Here is a 22,547-nt window from a genome sequence, read left to right as displayed (position 1 = left end):
GTTGGCAGGATAATATGGATTGTTCATCTCTCCCTTCTAGAACCTTCCCACAGGTCCTGTTGGTGAGTCTGTAGAAGGAACAGGTCCCAGTGAAGTCTCTTCAGCTCCTGTCTTCAGAGACCTGCACATTTTCTTGAGCTGCTTGGAAACTTCTCTTGGAAACTAATGGTGACTTAATTGGATTTGATCTGTTAATAAGATTCGGACCAATTGATAGAAGAGGTTTCGGGGAGGTGGTTTGCAATGGACTCTAACACAATGAAATGGATTGTTGGGGGAGGATAATGATGTGTTGTGTGGAGAATCCAGATGTCTCATCCAATCACCAAAAAGCAAGAAGCCAGTTACCAACCCAGTAATGACAGCAGACTGGCTCCATTATGGTGGCCCAGTTCTCATAGGCTCCCCATTATTGACCTCCATCTCTGCCTGGAGATTGAGTGGTGCCCAAGCTCTGAATATAGGCAGGAACTTTAGTCCATGAAGGAATTCTCTTACATTAGAAGCTGATGAACATCTGGAGAACAAGCCCTTTGAATTCCATGAATAATAACCCCCATCCCACCTAGAGGCCAGTCATGTCTCTTACCCTTGAAATTCCCAATTTCTCAAGTTTCTTCTCAAGACCTACCTGCCTTGTCTGAGACTTTGCTCTTCAGCTCTTGCCTGCCCTCTCCTCCCAGAATTCCTGCCCATTGACTAACTGTTGACTGTTTGCAGAATTCCTGTTACTCTAAGTGTAACAGACTCTAAAGAAAGGTTTGGAACACTGGGTGTGCACCCGAGGGACACAGAATCAGTACATAAAACAATCATCTGCTCCTCTATATTTATTTCAACACTGTTCACAACAGCCAGGTTCCCTAGTGAAGGGAAAGCTAAAATGATTCACATATAAAATGGAACACTATTTAGTAATAAAAGAGTGAAACCCTGGCATTTCTGGAAACACCAATGGGCTCAGGTTCACAGTTTTAAATAAGTGATCCAGATACAGAAATACAGACGGGGCACGGGGTTACTCATGTAGAATATAAAAAGCTAAGCTCACAGAAGAAGACAGTATAATCCTGGTTGCTGGGGCCTGGGGAGGGTGGAAAAAGGAGGAATAAGGAGATCTCTTAATGGGAACAAAGATACAGATAACTAGGTGGAATGGCTTTTGTGGTATTATATATAGCCAACAATGTATTGTGAAAATGAAATTGGTAGGAGAGAGGATTTAGATGGTCTCATCAAAAAGAAATGTGTTTGAGAAGACAAATGATCTGTGTGCAAAACTGATCATCAACAATATATACATCTACCAAAACATTATCCTGTACCCTAGGAAAATGTAGAATTCTTACTTATCAATTAAAGTAAGTTGATTTCAATCAAGCTAAATGAAGATAATATGTGTTGTTAAACTTCTGTTTTACACACACACACACACACTATGGGATGTCAGGATGCAGGACACAGCAAGGCTTCGTGTCACACAAATTCACTGAACTAGAAATTGGGCGTGATCTTATAAAGGCTGGTAAGCAGCCATAGATGGGAAGTAGATTGGGAGACTGAAGGAGCCATCACAGACTCTCCTGTAGTTTAGCAAAGAAACTTATGAACAGTCAAGCAAGGGACTGGGGATAGAACTCGGAGTGCTTGCCTGGTGTGCACAAAGCCCTGGATTCAACCTTTAGCATATATAGTAAATAAAGTGGCCAAGAGAGTGTTCAGCTAGAGTTAGGGGTGCAGGTCCAGAGCCCTATCCTGGATGCCTGGAGGCTAAAGAAATCCTTGTGAATACACAGAATAGTTACAGCTATCATCACGCAGCAACCATTCCCCACCCCCTTAGGCAGTGATTAAATTCATAACCATTTATGCCTGGGACACAAGTGTGTGTGTGTGTGAGAGAGTGAGAACAGGAAAGAGTGGGGAGACAAAGATGGAGAGAGACCGATTACAGAAATAGGAGGAAATTCAAGAAAGGGGGGCGCTGAGATCCTGGGCGAGGCTAGCCAAAGACGTGCCGGGCTATTTTTAGCTCATCTTGATGCAGCCTGTCTGGCTGCTACAATAGTGGCACATTATGTGGGTTATCCTCTGATAAGAAACGCCATTGAGATGCAGCTTCCTATGCACTTGCAATATTCAGAATAGGACTGGTAATTGGGTCATCTTATTAGCAAGCAACCATCAGTAAGCAGTTGAAAGAGCTTCTGGTTATCCCCCATCAATCCCCACAGAGCGCTCAAGGAGGAACCAGAGGGTAAGGGTGATGAATAATTAGCCCACTTAGTGCCTTTCTTTAGTGAGTTTTCTTTCCACTTACATGATGCTTCCTTTTAGATGGGAGCCTTAAGAGCAAGGTGTGATGGTTGGCACATTAGTTTTCATTAGGTATCTTTCCCCACTTTTCTCACTCCTCACTTCATATTGGCAAGATACCTTAGAATTATAGGGAACATCCAGCAGTACCCACACTGTATCATGCCTCAGTTCAGATTACAACTTTCTAACCAAGTAGTTTCAATTCTGTGGGTACTAATGAGCCGAGCTTATTAATTCAGAAGTGCGGGAGATCACAGTAAGACCTGAGCTTACCAATGGAGAGAGAGGCAAGGGTATGGTCAGAGGAGGGGACCAGAAAGAAGAGGGGAGAAATAAGAGGGATGGAGAGAGGTACAGGTGCGATCTCATTCCAACCCCCACAGTTCCTTCCTGCATGTTCTATGCAGCACATGGGATGTAAAATGCACTGGTGACTCTGTTAACCTAGGGACCCTAACTTTGCTTAGAAACTTGTGCTTATTGGCTGAGATGCATAGACATGTATGCTTTGGGTGTGTGTGTGTGTGTGTGTGTGTGTGTGTGTGTGTGTGTGTGTGTACTTGTTTACCAGGGTAAGAACAAGAAAGAAAGAGAAAGAATGATACATTACAGAAAGGGTCTGTGATAGAGGGAGGGGATGACAGCCAAAGGCATGCACAGCTATTTCCAGCTCTTCCTAAGGTGAGTAAGAAGGCAGACAATGAGGCCTCAGGTACTGAGATGTGGACACTGGCCCCTGCTACTTCCACCTCAAACAGTCTCCATTACTCAAACTAGAACGGCAGGCAAATCTTTCTAGGAGGAAGTTGGCCTGTGGGTTGTCAGGGCTCCTACTTGGACTAATTAAGTCCTCAGTGTGAATGTTGCATGGATACTGGGTATTTATGTGTAGAGAGACTCAGGGATTCCTGTCTTTGCCACCAGGAGACAAAAGACAGGACAGCAATCATCTTGTGTTTGTCTTTTGAAAGTGTTTTCTTGTTTGTGTGTGAATTTCTTTTTGTTTGATTAATAGTAATTGTAGCTATTTGGAAGGACACAATGTAACATTTTGAGCTACATATATGCATCACAGAAAAAATTAATCAAGCTAACTAAGATAGTCACCACTTTGCCAATTTATCCTTTTTGTGAAGAAAACATCAAGAATCTAGCATTTCATCATTTTTGAAACATGCCAGTTTTTAACTGTGGTCCTCATGCAGTACAGCTGATCACCACACTCTCTTCCTCCCATCTTACAGGAACTGTCCTCACTAATCAACATCTCCCCTCTCCTTGTACCCATTGCCAGACTCTAGCCTCAACTAATGACCCTCCCATTCTCTGTTTCTATGAAATTGACCTTTAATATTCAACATGTGGGAACTGCAGAGACAGCCCAGTGGTTAAGGGTACTTACTGCTCTTGCAGAAGACCTGAGTATAGCTACTATCACCTATTTTAGATGGCTCACAACCACCTGTAACTCCAGCATCAGGAGTTCCAATGGTCTCTTCTAGCCTCTTCTTGTACCCACACGTACATATACACATAACCAAAAATAAAATTTTTTTATAAAAGACTCAAGCTGTAAATGGGAGAACATTATTTGGTTTTCTGTGACAGTATTATCTCGCTTAGAATAATGTCTCCCAGTTCCACCCATGTTGTTACAAGGAACAGAGTATAATAGCATCTTATTGTATACATCACCCTGTTTATTGATGAGCACTTGGGTGGGTTCCCTATCTTAGTTACCATGAATAATACTGAAAAGTACATGGGAATGCACATTTTCCTTTAGCATAGTTATTTTATCTTGTGAATAAATTCCTAGAAGTGGGGTCCATGGGTCATATAATTATGTTTTTTTTTGTGTGTGTGTAAGGAGTGACCATACTATTTTCCACAATGACCTATTAATTTACATCCCAACCAACAATATAAAAGGACTCCCTTCTCTTAGTATCCTCACCAATGCTAGTTCGTTGGTCAACTTTTTGGTAATTGCCATTCTAAAAGGTGACAGACATCTCTCTGTGGTTTTAAATCACATAGTGTTCACAATTAGAGAGAAAGAATATATTTTCATGTATCTGTTGGCCATTTGTATCTCTTCTTTTGAGAAACACCTACAGAAATCGTTTGCCCATATCCTCAACAAGTTACTGAATCCCTGTGGACTTTGGTTCGCAGATTCAGTGGTGGTTATTATCACCCTTCCTGTTGCCAGTTTTGTCATTTCCAGTTTTTGTGTTAGCACAAAAGGGCATTTTATATAAATTTGTGCTCTGTAGTCCATACTCAGTTGGTTTAGTTAGCTTCATAGTCTGTAACAAAACATCTGAGACAATTAATTTATAAAGAAAAAAGTTTTATTTTCACTCAAAGGTTGGACATTGTAGTCCAGGACCTACTTTGGCATTTCTATAGAGAGCTCCTGCCAAGACTAGGTAAACTCACCTCCTTATTCAGCTGGACATAACAAACCCCCCTCCTCAACTCAAACACAAAACAAACACGCTGAGTTTTCCTGAGTTTTGCAGTTGATGACCTCCGTCAGGGTGAGCACCACCTCCCTCAGGGTGAGCACCACCTCCATCAGGGTGAGCACCACCTCCCTCAGGGTGAGCACCACCTCCCTCAGGGTGAGCAGGACCCAGCTGATGCCAGCTTTTCTGCACATGTATCTGTACTTTCTTCCTCTTCTCATCCCCAAAGCTGTGCAGAGAGCAGTGCCTTTTTTTTTTTCAGACTGGGTCCCACTCTAGCCCAAGCTGGCCTCAAACTTGCCACAATCCTCCTGCCTCAGCCCCTCAAGTGCCAGGATTACAGGAGTGAGCTATAGCTTTCGGCTTCAGATCTCCTTAACAGTTTGTTTACTTAAGACCCATCTACAAGGCTTCTGGTTATTTCTAGAACATTGAAACTATTTGACAAGTGGTACAAAACAACCCATATATTCCAGTTTTCATGCCCTACTGGCCTTCTTGCCCTTAATCCCAAAATAGATGCTGCTACCACCCATTTTAGACCCATCTTCAAAAGCTCTTCCTGGAGGATTCCCTGCGCTGTGCTCAGTGAGACACAGCCTTCAAAACAGCTGTAAATAGCTTCCCCAAGAAGCTGGCACCAAGCGCTCCCCCTCTACTTCTCACCATCCCACTGACTGTGGACCAGCTCCTTGGAGGCAGAAACAAGCTGAGCATCCTACTTCTCACACTGTCCTCCTGACCACGGGACCCCCAAAGGCAGGGAGTGAGCATTTAACTGCTCAGAATATCCCCTTGACCATACTCAAAACAGAGCATCCTTCCTGCTCTGACCCTGGTCTGGTGCTTTCTCGTGCAAAGTATTCACAAGAGTTCACTAAGCGTACTCTAAAGAAAAAAAAGAGCATTGCAGTAGAAGAAGTCAAACAAAAATATGAACAATAAAAATGTGACTATAAAGAGGATACTTAAAAATCTTTTTTTTTCTTTTTCGTTTGGGTTTTTGTGTTTCAAGATATGGTTCTCTTTGTAGCTCTGACTGTCCTGGAACTTGCTTTGTAGACCAGGCTGGTCTTGAACTCACAGAGATCCACCTGCCTTTGCCTCCCAAGTACTGGGATCAAAGGTGTGTGCCACCACCATCTGGTTAAAATTCATTTTTGAAAAGAAAGTTTCTTAATATGAATGACAACTTGACATTTATTGTAATGCTGGAACAAAATCTTAAATTGTCATGCAGTAAAAAGGGATATTATATTAAGCATCATCCATGTAACTCCAAATCTACCCAAGTTGCTGCATCCACCCTGCTCTGTGCTCTACAGAACAAAGGTAATAGTCAACTGGAGCTTTGCATTTCCTAGGGTGAGTTCTACATTTTATTAAGGGGTACTATAACAATAGAAACATACTAGGGCAGCGTTTGCAGGAAAACAATTTTAGTAAATATTCCACTAAGCGAGATTTGTGTTTTGACTACATGCCGACAGGAAGCCTCTAATATGCAGATGTATGTGGTTACTGAAGAGGCACAAACACAGCATGAGCTAAATGCATTTGACCACAGAACTTCTTACTTTCCCTGAGAGCATCTCCTGACAGTTGTTCACAGGGAAGGTAGCCTGGGAAACACTGTCCTAGTTTCTCAGATGCCATTATTAGTTGCTTCACACGGATGCTTAGAAATGAGCATGTCCGTTGTCAATGCAGAAACCCACAGGGGCAAAGATTTGAAACGACACCCTGCAGAAGTGTTCCTTCGACATATCGAAATAACCCCTTTTCAGCAAAATGAAGACACAACATGGCCTCTGACTTATTTCTCTATGAGATTTGGGGCAGGAAATTTCTCTGCAGAGAAACTATGTTATATGTGTGAAAAGCACCCATCAGTGTGATAATTTTATCTGGGATTTCTGAACTATAAATAAATAAATAAATAAATAAATAAATAAATAAATAAATAAATAAATAAATAAATAAATAAATAAGGAAACACACTCCTAAAAGATTTGGCTCTCAGACTGTAATGGTTTAGATAAGGTGTTAATGTGATCCCCAGGGAATATGTGCTGGAAGCTTGGTCCTTAGTGTGATAGCGTGTCAGAGTGAGGTAGAACCATTGCCAAGTGCTTAGTGCCAGGGGATTAGCTTCTTGAGGACTTGGCCTTGGAAGGGCTGAGTGCTGGTCTTGCAGGGGGAAGTTGGTTATGAGAGAATGGGCTGTTCTAATAGATGAGTCTGATCCAAGTCTGTCTCTAGCTTTCTTCCCCTGTGATCTCTCCCTCTTACATATACTCCCTCCGTAATGCCATTCTCCAGTGATGGATACAGTGAATGAGTCCCTCACCAGATGCTGAGTGATCATCCTAATATTAGACATCCAAAACAGTAGTTTAAGAAACCCCCCTTTTGAGCTTATGAAGTACCTAGCCTTGGGTATTTCATTTTAGCAATGTAAAATGGACTGGCCCATCAATATAAGAAGGCTATGCAGTGCTAGCTTACCTCCTATGTCTTTGACTGACTTGGATCATGAGCACAGTGCTAGTTCAATCTCCTATTTCTACTTAAAGCAAGCACACTCTACCTAACCTCTTTCCCTACATCCTCTGAGCATGGTAGATTCTTTGCTCTACTCATCTTCACTCAAGCTGATGCTCTATGCTTCTCCTCTAGGAACCCAATGCTCCTCTGACTTCTTGGGCCTTTTTTCTTGATGGTTCCTCCCCATCTGCCTATGTTCAAGTCCCCCCAATTCTGAAACAAATCCCAAAGCAAAATACCCTCCCTCAAACTTGTGTCTCTAGTTACTATTGAGACTTTATTTTCCTACTTTTGACACATCTATTACCTCAACCTCATTTACCTTTAGATCATTACAACTGCTTCTGTCAGCCAGGCCAGCGGTATCTCCCTAACTGTTGAGTACAGTGGGCAATTACAACCATGGTCAACTCTTGTCTTAACTCTCTTAGTCATAGTGCCTTCGCTGATTCCCTCCTGACTTCAGATCCTTTAAGCCTTTGCTTCCCCTTCAAGGACTTCAGTTTCTGGCATCTTCCTTTAAAGTTGTTTTCCCCAAAGATTCAAGGCTCTGCTTACAAGACTGATTTTTGCTGAATGACCATGTCGATCCAGATGTGGATGCTACTGCAATTTCCTTCTGTCCAACCCAAACACTACCCCTGTGCTTCATACTCACACTGTCTTTGAACATATAGTCACCAAAGTCACTCAAAAACCCCAAAGAGTAGCCCCAGTACTTTCCAAGTTCAACCTGGGCATATTTGTTTAATTATTTCAATCTTAATGTCATCTGAAAAGCGGTGGCCATAGTACAATGTCCAGAATGGTGCTGGAAGAAGTAAGTGGGAAACACACAACACCCTGCCCTGAGGTACCCATGCCACTGAGTCACCGATGGAGAGCACTGCCATCGCCATCACTTCCCACACTCACAGGTTTCTCTCCTGCACTGCTCTGTCACAGCCAAGAGAACATGAGAGTTACACTGGATTCATTCTTTCTATTGCCTCCCCGTCATCTCACATATTTGCCTCCTCAATATTTTTGAATCCTATTACTCCTTTGTTTCTCCAACTGCATCCCTCATTCAGGCTCTCATTCTCTGTCCTCTGAGCATCTCTCCTCCAGTCTTGGTGTTCCACAACCACACAGCATGTGCCAGAGCAAACCATCATGAGTGAGACTTCTCTGTGTCATTCTCATCCCACACCCTGATACTCTGTTGACTTTTAATAAATGCTACTCAACAAATGAGAGAAATGGAAACACTGACGTGTTGGTGACAATATTTTGATGCATTGTAAGGCTAAAGATATATAGAATATATGCACATGACCTAGGCCTGGAAATGCCTGGGCACTTGATAGCTGTAATAACAAATGACTTACCTTAGTGATACTGTCATGTATGTGCACACAGGTTGACAAAAATGGACAGGAATCTAGCCTACATTACAAACATTCTTAGTGTCCCCATACCACCTCCTCTGGAGACACCTGGTGTTATAGCTTGAACCTACAATGTCCTCATTGTGAGAACAAAATGAGCCATCTTAGAAATAAGACCAAAATGCTTTCACCCTAAAACTAAGGACTGAGATATCTCCTTTAGGTATAGGCCATGAGTTACTAAAACCAGTCAGTTCAGATTCCAGAAACCAGGAAGTGTAAAAGTACAGAGTCACAAGATAGTCACAAGGTAATGCCTGCCGGACTATGGAATGCCCTCTCCCTGGTTTCCAGGGTAACTGACCACAGATATGCCCCCACCTGAGGGCAGCCAATGAGAAATGGTGGCGGGCAACCACTCACTTAGAAGTAATTTCTAGAAGTCCCTAAAAGCGAGCCAATCAGAATTGTACCCATACTAGCACCCCTAAATGATGTAACTTTGTGATTTTTCCCTTTAAAAACTGAGCTTGCAGACAAGCGGGCACTTCCTCCAACCTCCACTGCATTGGATGTATTGGATAAAGTCCCTGCCTAGGCTTGTATTGCTTTTGGATATCCAGAATTAAACCTTGCTTTTGCATTCTGGCATGCTCGTCTTTGGTGGTCTCTCTGGGGGTCATGATCTGGGCATAACACCCATAGGCTCATATATTGGTCACTTGCTCTCTAGGTGGTGGCATTATTTTGAGAAGTTCTGGAAAGATGAGGAGGTGGGTCCTAGTTGGAGGGAGTAGAACAATAGAGGTCTACTTTCAGAATTTATACCAGGTCCTTAGTCCCTTGTCTCTCTGCTTGCTGTCTACAATAGGTGAGTTGAACTACCAACCTCCTCTGCACATTCTGTTCCATCATGGGCTCAAAGACAGCAGAGACAAAGGGTCTGACCAACATCTCCGAATCATGGACAGAATACAATTTTCCTCCTTTAAGTTGTCTTCTTGGGTATTTGGGTCACAGCAGTCTAAGAGTGACTAATACAACCAGGGGAAGATGAAGGGTTCACAGATTCTATCACCCAGAAAGGAGCAAGCAAGGCATGCATGCTTTCCTGGAAGCTTCTGGGAAATGCTTGTTTGTTTGTTTGTTTTTCTGATAAGAGGCTCACTAGTATCCTCCTCCTCTTTTTTCTGCTATAACTGGAAGTACGAAGGATGGGGCTGTGGGGGCCATTGTGAGACTGAGGAAAAGGCCAGGAGAGGCTCTGAAGTCCTTGCCTCAAGCCTCTGGGGATAGTGTGATTGAACCCAGGAAGGAGGAAGTTGTTCATGGATCAGAGCATTCCTCCAGAGGGCCACATAGCCCTCCTATTTCAGGAAACGGCTGAGGAAGGCAACTAAGAAGTCTTTTCTTGGAACAACTTTCTCATCTCAAGCCCAAATAGTTATCACCAAAACAAAATGAAGGAAAAACAACCAGCAAATACTGGACAGAAAGGAGATGGGAAAGGAATGCATAGCCATGGGTGGCTATGGGTGGGTACAAATTAAGACAGCCCCCATAGAAAGTGCATGCAGGCTCTACAAAAAATTAAAACGAGGTTTCTGATCTGGCTATCCCACTCCTGGGAACACACCTGAAGGAATCTAAGTCAGTGTACCATAGGGAAATTTGCATATCTGTGTGTACTGTGGCACTATTTACTACAACCAAGATATGAAATTAGACCAAGGTGCCTGTCCCAGAAGACTGGATAAAGAAAATATGATATATAAACATAGTGAAGTATTATTTAGTTCTAAAGAGACCTGGAATCAGGAAACATGCAAGAAAATCCATGAAGCTAAAGGACACCGTATTAAAAATAAGCCACACACAGAAAGATTAGTGTCATTTTTGTCTGCCATAATTGAAAAGGAGAAAAGAGAAATGGCTTGAAAGTATGGAGGGACCCCAAAACAGCTTGACCACACAGCTGCCATGATAGGCTTAGGGGCCTAGACACAGCTTCTGTGACAGGTTTACTGGCAGGCAACATTCAGATCCAGGAAAAGCCATAAGCTGACACCACTCAGGGATCCACCCAGGGATGGGGAAGTACCTGACATCCCAAACATTCCAACCACTAGATAAGGTGGCCAGATGTCCCTGAGTCTAGCACACACCTGCTTTTGTTTTACAGATACACCTAGACAATAGTCAGCCAATCAGGGTCCTGAACCCTGGAAATACCCTCACTCCAACCTCTGCTATGACAAAAACCTCTACCCTGCCTGGGCTCGGGGCTCTCTGCTCTCACCACTGCAGCAGATAGAGAGACTGAGCCCCGGAGCTTGAAGATAATAAAGGCTCTTTGCTTTTACACATGGGATTCGGTCTCTGTGGTGGTCTTTTTGGGGTCCCTGTGATCTGGGCATAACAAAAGTAGAGGAGTGACTACTGGGAAGCAGTGAAGGGGACAACAAGAGACAGCAGAAGAGCGAATATAGCACGGTATATACATGTGTGGCAATGTCACAACAGAACCCATTAGCTTGTACAATTCATATGTGTTAATAATAGTAGTGATTTTTTTTAAAGGATGATTTTTTTTTCTGTTTTAACTAGATATGAAGAATTGGGAGTGTGCTAAAGTAACAGCAAATTAACACCACCAGCTGCTCTCCAGTCCTAGCTGCAGCCACAGGTTAGCAAAGCCACAATTAACGCTCGGTTCCAGCTTTCATGATTTATCATTGCTGCAGGCTGAGGTGGAGTGAGAGAGAAAAAGCCACACCCACCTCTTCAAATTCATTAACACTTCCCACCTAATGCTCCAGCTGGCTGTGTCTGCCCACATCTAATGAATATAGTTGTCAAACAAAAGCTTGCAAAATCCTGCCAGAGTAAATGCCCTGACTCTCCCCAGGACTTTCCAGGACACCAGTTCCTTGGAAAACCCAGTACACATAGGTTCATCTGGGACCACCTTGCTTAAATACTCTGAAAGGAATCACTTAAATAGTAAATATGTATTTAAATAAGGCAAGAAGAAAGGAGGAAGAGAGGTGTGGTAATTTGAATGTAATTGGCCCCCATAAGCTCATAGGGAGTGGCACTATTAGGAGGTGTGGCCTTGTTGAAGCAGGCATGGCCTTGTTGGAAGAAGTGTGTCACTGTGGGGGCAGGCTCTGAGGTCTCTTATGCTCAAGCTGTGCCTAATTCAGACCACTTCTTGTTGTCTGAGAGTCAAGATGTAGGACTCTCCATTTCTTCTCTATCACCATATCTGCCTGAACACCACCATGTTGCACCATGATGCTAATGAACTAAACTTCTGAAAATGTAAGCCACCCCAATGAAATGTGTTTCCTTTATAAGAATTGCTAAGACCCATGAGTGAGGTTCCAAGGACAGCAACAAAGGACATTCTACAGTGTTAACCTGTCCTGGCTCATCTTTCTAGAGACAGAGTTCCAGGGAAGCAAAAGAAACAACAACAAAAAGTACTGGGTGTGGACTGGAAGCAAATCAGCAGGAATATTTGTGTGTGTGTGTGTGTGTGTGTGTGTGTGTGTGTGTGTGTAATTTGTTATTTAAAATGGATACTTCAACTAAGATTGCTGATATATTTGAATTGTGCTCAACCTTCTGGTTTTTGAAGATTTGTTTTAGTTTTAGTTATGTGCACTTGTGTGTCTGTGCATGTCGGTGCAGGTGTGTGGCGAGGCCAGAGGAGGGGGTTGGATTCCCCAGTTCTGGAATTACAGGTGAGTCAACTGACATAGGAGTTGTAATTGAACCCAAGTCCTCTACAGGAGCAGCACTCTGAGGCATCTCTCCAGCCCTTGTCATTTTGTAAAATAATTCAAGCATGCATTTAATTGTGAAGAGGGCAGCTTGTAGGGGTCACTTATTCCCTTCATCATGTGAAGCCTTGTAACCAGCCCCTCAGCCTTCTAACAGAAGATACTCTTCTCTTCCAGAAGAAAACTGGCCAGGGCTAGAGGAAGCCCAGGCTATCCCAGTCTTACACCATTGCCACAATGGCCCTGTAACGTTTTGAGTGGCAGTATATAGAGAAAGGACAGGAGACAAATCCCTCATCCCTGGTCCCTTCATTATCTCCTTTAAGTGTGGGTGAGTTCTCAACTATTAAATAGTAGAACATTGATGACAAATTTAGAATAGAAAATACATGAATGTAGTAATTCCCAGAAAGGCCACAAGGGAACAACACTTAATGCTAAACATATAAAGAGGCTAAGCAAGATTTAAAATACATGTTAGTTTGACTATATATAGGTTTTTATCTTAAAAGTAAGATGAGCTCTGTGTTTGTTTTCTCCCTTTATACTGAAGAAATAAAACCAATAGTTTCTTTTTTTTGTTTGTCTTTTTAAAGACCTTGGTACTCATGGTAGTGGATACTGCAGTATGCGGCCCAGACCTCTCTGTGTCAGCTAAGGCTGACAGTGGCTAACAGCTCTCCACCGCTGACCCACTCGTAGAGCTTTGCTGGCCAACACAGGAAACCAACTATGTTAAGATTACAGCCCTTCCCCAAGGGCAACCAAGAACAGAGGACCAGCTCATGCACAGGGGCAAAGGGCTCACCCCCTTCCTTGCAATGGGACCACTCTGAAGAACCTAGTCCAGCTACATAGCACACCTTGGGGTCCACTGAGGCCTCTGTTGCTTTGGTACTTAACTCTTCCCTCTGCCCAGCCCTGAATCCTGTATTTCTTCACAGGTGTTGATCCCAAGAGCATCCCAAAACAAACTATAATAAGACTACATAGTTAGAACCTGTCTGAAAACACCAAATCAAAACAAAACATCTCTTTGTACCAAAGCTTGTTACACATTACCATGAGCTGTGGTCACCATGTTACACAGTTGGACACAAAACTCATCCTTCAGCCTAACTGGGATGTTGTAACTTTTGACCAACATCTTGGAAGACTATCAGAAACATATCGAAACTTCCCATTTAAGAATATGTTTGGCTTTTCATTGATCTCTTGTGGAATTTATATCACATATATAAATTTGTATCTTTTATTTTTGAGGTTTAGTTTGATCTTCCAAAATCATGATTACCATTATATAGGAAGCACTTCTTAGTTCTAAGTGTTTACTGCTGGGGTGGTAAAGGGCGTGGTTTTTAAGTATTTATCTCTGTCTAGGTATCTTAAGAAGTTTTAATACTGTGCCTTGCCTCCTTTGACTTTGTTATGTTTTCTAAATATACACTCATAACACCATCCAAAATATATACTTTGAGCTCTTATTCCCCGTTCTTTATAGCAGATATCCTTCTAGCATTATTTCTTTTTGCAAACCATATATACAGCAATGCTTTCCTTTGATTGTTTAATAAACAAATGGCGAGAGCAGGCATTTCTGTCTTTTTTTCTGATTATAATGGAAGTTTTAGACTCTTTCTCACTTAAGCTGCTGTTTAGAGGATAAATAGTCTTTCGTGCAATGGGAAAAGAAGCCAGGATTGCTGGGCTTTTTCTTCAGCTCCTGTGAGTGATTATGTGGACATATTTCCTTAATTTGAGCCACCTTTGATTTTCTGTGCCTGTGTTTATTTAATATTCATAAATGCCCAGAGAATGTTTACTTAAATATGTCAAATATTACTGACTTTGTAAAAGAAGCAAGACCAAATTAATTTGGGAATCAATGGAGCAAATAAAGCTAAATGGTACTTTCTAGAACCTAATGTATACTGTCAGTCTTCAAGAGAAAGTACATAGTGGTCAGCGAGTTTCACTGGACTATCCTTTTTTCATGGACCACTGGTGACTGGCTTCTGGCCTATCTAACTTTGGGGTCTCAAATGTGGAGATTCGACGCTGAAGTCTGCAAATGTTCCCAGCATGTAAAACCAATTAAATCACTGTAAAGTTAAGTCACAACTACAGGATGCCAAAAACATTTGAGAAAAACAGAATGATTAAATATTTTTTACACTAAACACGCTTATATGCTAGATTCCAAATTATTGGTGCTTGGCCAATTTGACCCCTCCTCCAACCAGTCTTAAATACAGGACTAGGAAGGAGTATAATCATTACCAGCGTCCACCTCTCTCTGCTTTGTGACCCCTGGTATCACGGTTAGGGCAGGTAGCACTCACCAATGACATATTCCACTCTGAAGAGATCATGCTTGGGGTCGTATGGACGATTGAAGTCAATCTGGACATAGAAAGACTGCCCTCTACGGACAATCAACTTGTTGTTGTCATATTTGTCCGTGTGGTGATCAACCTTGTTGCTGTCCCATCTCTCTTTGAACAGGTGAACAGCTGTGACATTCAGGTAATCTGTCCATGCAGGAAGCAAAATAAGGAAATCATTAAAGATGTTTGACCTAAACGCACACTCAATAATCCAGGTTATTTTTCTAGAAGAAAGTTGGCTGAATGAAACTGCAGGAGAAGGGAGGGGGCAGCGGATTTGAGAACCAGCCTCTTGTTTGGAAAGACAGGTGTTTTTTTAAACCTCTCCCTACCTGTGAGCTCGTTTCAGAGCACATGATACTTTGGGAGAGATAGGTGCCTAGTTGATAGATCTAGACACAGAGAAGCAAGCGAGGGTCAGAGTTCAAGCCTCCCATCTCATGCTGGGTTTTGTTAAGTCAGGTCCTTCCCATCATGACTATGCCTCCCTGTGTGACATTGCCACTTCAATTGCCCCATCTTTCAAAAAGGAGGGATCAAATCTGACAAAGTTTCAAAGGCACAAAGCTAGCCATTAATCCAAACTTCTCCTCCTACCCCAGGAAGGGTCAGATGTCCTCCGACTGTAATTCTAAAAGTAGATCTGATTCCTCAAAGGCAGGGAAGGGGAGGGGGCAGTGCTCTAGAAAGAAAGGCAGCTTTCCTGTGTGACAACATGTGACCATGTCCACTGGCATAGGCAGAATCACACTCACACTTTCTTGGCTCCTAAGTGAGCCATCTAGGTGTCAGACTGCTACCTTTTTGATACCAAAATGTCCAGTTATTTTGTCTTTGGGAGTCAGGAGTACACATGTCAGCTACATGTTTGCTACATGTAGTTTTGCATATATTGCACACATGTACGTGTTTCACAGACTCCTATGTTAGGTTACAACATCACCCAGAGGCTTCCACATATGATGGTGACATGAGTCTGCATGGGTGAAAGGAACTTACTGAGAGTCTGACGCATGCTAACCCTAGAGAAAGGCCGCTCCCCTCTTGCCTGTCTTCATTCTCTTACACACATGATCAACACATTGTAGACAGGAAGGTCTGCAGTGGAGTTTGGGAGACTGAGTGAGGGTGTTGGTTTCTGTATACATGTTTGGAGTTCCACATAGGGGATGTTGAGTCAGGTAGCCTGGCCTCACTTTTCCAAGCTGCCTCGCTACTTGATGCATGCTTTGCTCTTATGGCTAGAGACACACTGCATTCAGAAAGCACAATTGCTGAGCTTGAGTTTATGTGGAGGCATCTCCTTGCAACATCCCCCAAACCCTTTTGCTTTACACAAAAATTCTAGATAGGACTCCCAATCCCCATAGGCTCCATTTTTCCCTTGTAGAGAAAAAGCAAGAAGTTGGGCACAGTGAGTTTCCCTCAAACTCTGAAGTTTGGCAGCTTCTGAAACACTCTAGATAAAGTCAAAGTTTGGGTAAAACTGAGTTTGAAATTTGAGTCTCAGAATGCCTTGTATATGACCATTTTCCTTCCAAACTTGAGTTTTCTCCCTTTTCATATAAGGATTGCTACCTGGAGAATATTTATGAAGATTAAGTTATAGTGGGTGGGTCTGGTACTGTACCTGGCACAGAGTGGGACCATCAACCTACAGTAGGTCATGAACTCTGATGGAGCCACTCCAGGTGGTGGAACACTTCATGGGAACCTCTTAACTGTGCTGTCAGGTAGGCAAAAAGCAAGACATTGTTTTGTTTTTGCCTCATCTTGAAGACTTGTTTGCATACACAGGCCCCTGAAGAGCACTTTTTCTTTTAAACTGGAAGCCACAGATGTATGACTTTGGAGCCTCTTCTCCACGTTGCCTTTTCTCCTGACTTCCATAGCTTCATTAAAGCCACAGTTCCAATGTTATAGCAACCTAAGAATGAGCTGGGTATACACAACTGTTGAAGGTTATGCCTTTAGTATGGTGTCTGCGGAGACGACTCAGTGGGTGAAGTACCAGCATGAGGACCTGAGTTCAGATTGCCAGTTCCTATCAAAAGCCAGGTGATAGCCGCAAGCATTTATAATTGCAGGGCTGGAGGGGCGGACACAGGCAGAGCCCCGAGGCTTGCTGGTTAGGCAGTCTAGCTCCAGGTTCAGTGAGAGACCCTGTCTCAAAAAATAAGGTGGTTAATGATTCAAAAGGATGCTGGATGTTGACCTTTGGCCTCCACATGCACATATACACATGCACCAGTATGTATGTACATATGTGAGCACACACATAAACACATATACAACCCTCTCTCTGTCTATCCTTCTGTCTCTGTTTTTCTCTCTGTTCTCTCTCTCTCTCTCTCTCTCTCTCTCTCTCTCTCTCTCTCTCTCTCTCTCTCTCTGTCTCTGTCTCTCTCTGTCTCTGTCTCTCTCTCTCTCTCTGTCTCTCTCTCTCTCTCTCTCTCTCTCTCACACACACACACACACACACACACACACACACACACACACACACACACACAAGTCCTCTTTCTTAACATAGTGTCTTAATCATCATCCTCATTATCAACCCAAAATCTCAAAATGGTCCATCGGTACTCCATTCATGAACAGGAGTAGAAGGAATGCCCCAATATCACAACTTCACTGAATCTCAGAGGCAAAGGCACCTTCTGGACCATTAGGTAGATGTTCTAGGTATGGATGAGCCATCTTTATGCATAGATTTTGGTCTTTGAACAGGAGACTCACTACCTCAAGGGACATACAGTCTACTTTTACATGACTCTCCTGTTCTCATGATGGCTGTTGCCTGCTTCCCTGTGGATTTTCTGACCACACATCCTGATTCTGACTTCCATGCATACCCAGAGCAAGTCTCCATCCATCTGGTACTCTGGAGTTTAAAGACCACTCTGAGACACCCTCTGAGTAAAACCACCTCAACCTTTTACCCCTTCTTTAAGTAGTCATTTCCAGAATTTTACAAATCCTCTGTTTCATAATGGATTCCATTTTTTCAATTTCTCTCATGAAAAGTTTTCCCTTGACTAAAATACATTATTCTGGCTGTAGTTTTTCTAATAAACTACAATGAGACTGTTAATAAATCTTACGAAATAAAAAGTATATTTTGGTTTCTTCAGCTCAGGCATCATTGGACACTAATTTCTTCCATTAAGCATCTGCTGAAGCAAAATCCTTAAAACACATTCTGATGTCATTTCTATCAATAGTGGATTGCAATTTACCCCAGACACCCACAGATCTCTCACCTGTGTAGTTATTTAGCTATATTTATTTATGCAACTGTTTTTTTCTTTGTGGCTCCATTTTTAAGGCCTTTCATGGATTCATATTACATTTCTACTTGTAGAATTGGTTCATTGTTCCACACTCTTACAATCATTTTGGATCTTCAGTGTGCATTCAGTATATTAACTATTCACTACAGTCAGATTTCCATAGTGTGTTAATTTGTGTTGTCACCCAAGGCATGATTACAAGTATCGATTAGGCAATTGCCCCCTTACTGCCTTATAGACATACCTGAAGATCAACTGATAAAGACAAATACTCAATTTGAGACTCTGTTTTCAGGCGATTCTGGACTCTGTAAAGTTGATAGTTAATGTTGACCAGGACAGCTGGGGAAGAGTACATCAGGCAGAGAGGAAAATGGTTCTGGAAAGATGTGTTTATTTATGTAGTTTATTGCTTTAAGCATGGAATCTTCAAAGAACCTGTTTCAAGTATCTTTTATTTATTTATTTTTATTTCATATCACCCTAATAAGTCAGTGCCTTTGGAAAAGAAGGGGGAAATTCACAGGAAAACATTGCATTCTAGGTGAGGAGAAACCAGGGCAAAGCTAAATAAAAAATTCCCATCTAATCTCTTAAGATTCCATTTTAAAACAATCTGACTAAGAAAACATTTCATTTAGAAAGTGAAACTTGGAAAAAGGGACACAAAAATTAAACTTAGCTGAGGTGTGGAAGATTAAAAGCCACTCTGATAGGTAAAAGATCTAAAGCAAAGCTTTAGAGATGCCCGACATGTTCAAGATGCCAGACAAATGTGTAAGATGCATGGAAAGAGACAAACTACATCCAAATCACAGTGCTGAGAGGTAGTGGTGGGGGCCCAGGTGAGGTCTCCAGTGCCACCAAATGGATAACATTTCTCTGGTTGATCATGGCTGACCACACACAAAGCAAGCAACTGGTTCTTATAGTACTCGGTCATAGCAAGGACTCTGCAGTCTGTTACCATGAAACATGAGCACAAGTATAAAAATAACAGAAGGCATTCTAGTGCCCATTTGCCTACCAGTGCCCCCCTCCCCAAGCATGTGGTGCACAGAAAACATCTGTTAAGCTGGTGGATGGACTGTGCTTTGTTTATTTGCCTAACAAGACATAACTTAGATAGAAAGAGCTTCATCATTGTTCAGGCCTCATTCACCACAAACAGGAAATGAATTCACATCTCTCTGTCCACGCTCAGCTCCTAGCAAAATAGAACAGCACACTGGGAAGCCACTTCTCTCTCTCTCTCTTTTTTTTTAAGTTATGTTATGGCTAGGAACTTGGCAGCTTGCCCTTTCAAAGTGACAGCTTTCAAAAAGTCTACCTAACACAATTTAGTCTAATTCCAAACACATCAGAAAATGGGCTGTTAAAGAAAGGAAGAATGTCTCTCCCCAAGTGTCAGCTGCCTCCCTGTCCTCCTACTCTCTCCCTAATATGAAAAAAAGTGGATTATCTTCTCCCTGGGTTGCAAAAATATTCTTCTGAGAATGATTATACCTGTCACAGATGGAATCTTGAAATAAGTTAAATGTTTAGGTTCATATTCTAGGAATTCCCTGGTGAGCTGAGTTCTCCCTGAAGTCTTTGGTAACATTATTACTAAGCTATAGGCATTCATGCTATGCATGAGGAAGTAGGTCTGTTTATGGTGGGAAGAGCCACAGGAAGGCTTTTTCTCACCCATCTTTTGGTGACTCAGGAGGAGAAAGTATAATTAGAACAATTAAAGACATTTTTTCTTCAGCCGCCATTATTTAAACTGTTGCTATGAAAATGTCCGATAACCTAAAATGCTTCAGAAACCCTAGAACAAGAGAAATGAGACCCACACCTTCTCCAGGGGCTAAATGTCTTTTGGTCTACCTCTCCTCCAGCCTGAAATACCTCCTTCTCTCCTTTCTCTTCACTACGAGAATTATTCTTATAAACCATACATCTGCTATTGAGAATCCACAGCAAGGCCCTTGGGTTCAGCAGGATGGAAGGCAAGCAGGGTCTTTAATGCTCATTGTAGTGTAACCCCTGTCAAGTTTTTGAAGCTTACCTTTTCTTTGTCCTGTAGCTAATTCTCACCACTAAGTATATGCTACCTGTCTGTTTGAAAATGATTTTCTTTGTATTCTTTATCCTCTCTATCTTCATCTTTTAAAAGAGACTTACTAAATCATTTCATGTGTGTTTCTTTAAGGCAGGGTCTCTCCTTGAGCTTGAGGTTTGAGTTTTCTCAGTTAGGTTGGAAACAGACAAACTCAGCCATCCTCCTGTCTCCTCTCACTGCAAGACCTGGGGTTAGAGGAGTGTGCATGATGCCTAATTAATTACAAGGGTACTAGGAAGCTTTCCTATCCAGGAAGTCGTCCCATGTGATCTACATCATGTGTATGTAGTACAGACTGATCAGAAACTCAAGATCCCAGCCTTCAATGCACTCGGGTTACAAGCTTGCACTACCACACTTGGCTTGGCCCTTGTTTTTATTCCTTTTGTTTTTTTTTAAATTTTATTCACACACACACACACACACACACACACACACACACGAGAGAGAGAGAGAGAGAGAGAGAGAGAGAGAGAGAGAGAGAGAGAGAGAGAGTCGAGAGTCTCCTATTCACGGAGACTAGCCTTGAACTCGTCATGTACCTGAGGATGATCTTGAATTGCTTATCCTTCTACTATCCTTCTCCCAAGTGCTAGGGTTAGTAGTCCCTACTGCTGTGCCTAGCATGTCTAAAACATTCTTTGTCATCTTACAAGACCCAGCTGAGATGTCTTTGTTATCCGGAACTCTTCCTCATCCTCTTCCCTACTCCACTATGCCACAAGACCTCTCTATCTATTGTTTTACTGTAGTTTACCTAAATCTCAATTACAGTGTTTATTAGACTGAATTGAAGTGATATTTGCCTTTTTTTTTTTTTTAGAATGAAAGCCACTTGAGGTCAGAGACTGACTTCCTCTCCTTTTTCCCAGATAGACTCTGAAACAGCTCCTGACATGTAAATGACAACAAATATAAATTTCATGAACTGGGTGAGTGATGAACTTCACTCAACATTTCATTTATTCATCACATATTGAATGCCTCTCTCATTCTTTTAATAATCCTAAGTCATAAGTGCCTCCTTGGCACCAAAGAGAAGTTGATTACTAACTGGTTGAGAGATTGGTTTAGTTCTGACAAAGAACGGTAGAAGAAATTGTCAGAAAAACACTTAGACCCCACTATTCTAAAAACTGCTGTGTCTGCCTTCATTTGAATGGTCATCAGGCCAGCCTTGCTTCCTTGTTTGACTCCAATACAATAGACCTGCCATGTAGATATTCTAATAACTGCTACAAATGGCCACTCTGTTCATAAGAGTCCCACAGCAGAAGAGGATGAAATAGTCTTATGTAGCATTCATTACATTTCTAGCCACACATAACTTGAAACCTGGAAGGCTGTGGAGAGATGTTTACAGAAACACCAACTGAACGTAGAGAACAATCTTTTAGAAACTGATGCCCACGAGGCTACAAAGACAGCTCAGCTGGTAAAGACACTTGCCACACAAGGGTGAGGACCAGAGTTTGGATTCTAGAGGTGGAAGCAGAGGATCGCTAGAGCAAGTTGGCTGGCTAGACTAGCCAAACTGATGAACTAGGTCCAAGTGAGAGACCTAGCCCCAATAAACAAGGTAAAGTAATCAAAGAAGATAGCCAACATCAGTCTCTAGCTTCCATGTACATCCACAGTGTACACACACACACACACACACACACACACACACACACACACACACTAGATGTCAATCTAAGTAATATGAGCAGATATTCATGGTAATTTTCCTGTTATGGGACACATGGGGGGTGCTAAGGATCTCTAAAAGTATGCCATGACATCAGGCATGACTACAGCTTGGTCCTACCTCTGATGTTCAATTATAATCTCAAATATCTCTGTTTTTCTTAAACACTATAGAATGTATAGAAGTTTACATAAGTTTATACAGTCTGATGTAGATTTTTATACCTTACTAAAATAATATTTTAAGAAGGGTCATTGCTATATTGCCCAGGCTGGCCTCTTATCTCAGCCTTTCAAGGGGTTGGGAATATGGCATGCTTCACTCTCATAAAACAATTCTTAGTCAACTATTTCCAGCCATGGTTAAAGTCTATTATACATATGCATCAGTCACATTCTGGATATACTGGATATCCATGAATACTTCCCAGTAACTGTCAGTATTCACGGACATGGGGCTAATTAAAACGAAAAGCCTGACATTTTCTTTTTTCCCTCTCCTTGCTTCTCTGATTTGCTCAGCTAGTTTTACAAGGGCAGCTTTGAAAATGAAACAGTTACCATTGAGAA

At 42.1% G+C, this 22,547-nt stretch overlaps 1 protein-coding gene across 1 annotated transcript in view; it reads right to left on the bottom strand.

Moving 5' to 3' along the window:
* The window catches only part of F13a1 (coagulation factor XIII A chain), a 166,804-nt gene that overhangs the window by 139,928 nt on the left and 4,329 nt on the right, over nt 1-22,547 (bottom strand). Inside the window, exon 3 of the mRNA XM_059262307.1 lies at nt 14,841-15,029. Within this exon, the coding sequence (XP_059118290.1) occupies nt 14,841-15,029 (189 nt within the window). The remainder of the gene's footprint in view (nt 1-14,840; nt 15,030-22,547) is intronic.

The sequence above is a fragment of the Peromyscus eremicus genome, chromosome 5, assembly GCF_949786415.1.
Source record: "Peromyscus eremicus chromosome 5, PerEre_H2_v1, whole genome shotgun sequence".
Taxonomy (NCBI): domain Eukaryota; kingdom Metazoa; phylum Chordata; class Mammalia; order Rodentia; family Cricetidae; genus Peromyscus; species Peromyscus eremicus.
Note: the sequence above shows the minus strand (reverse complement) of the source record. Positions and strands in the feature narration are given on the sequence as shown.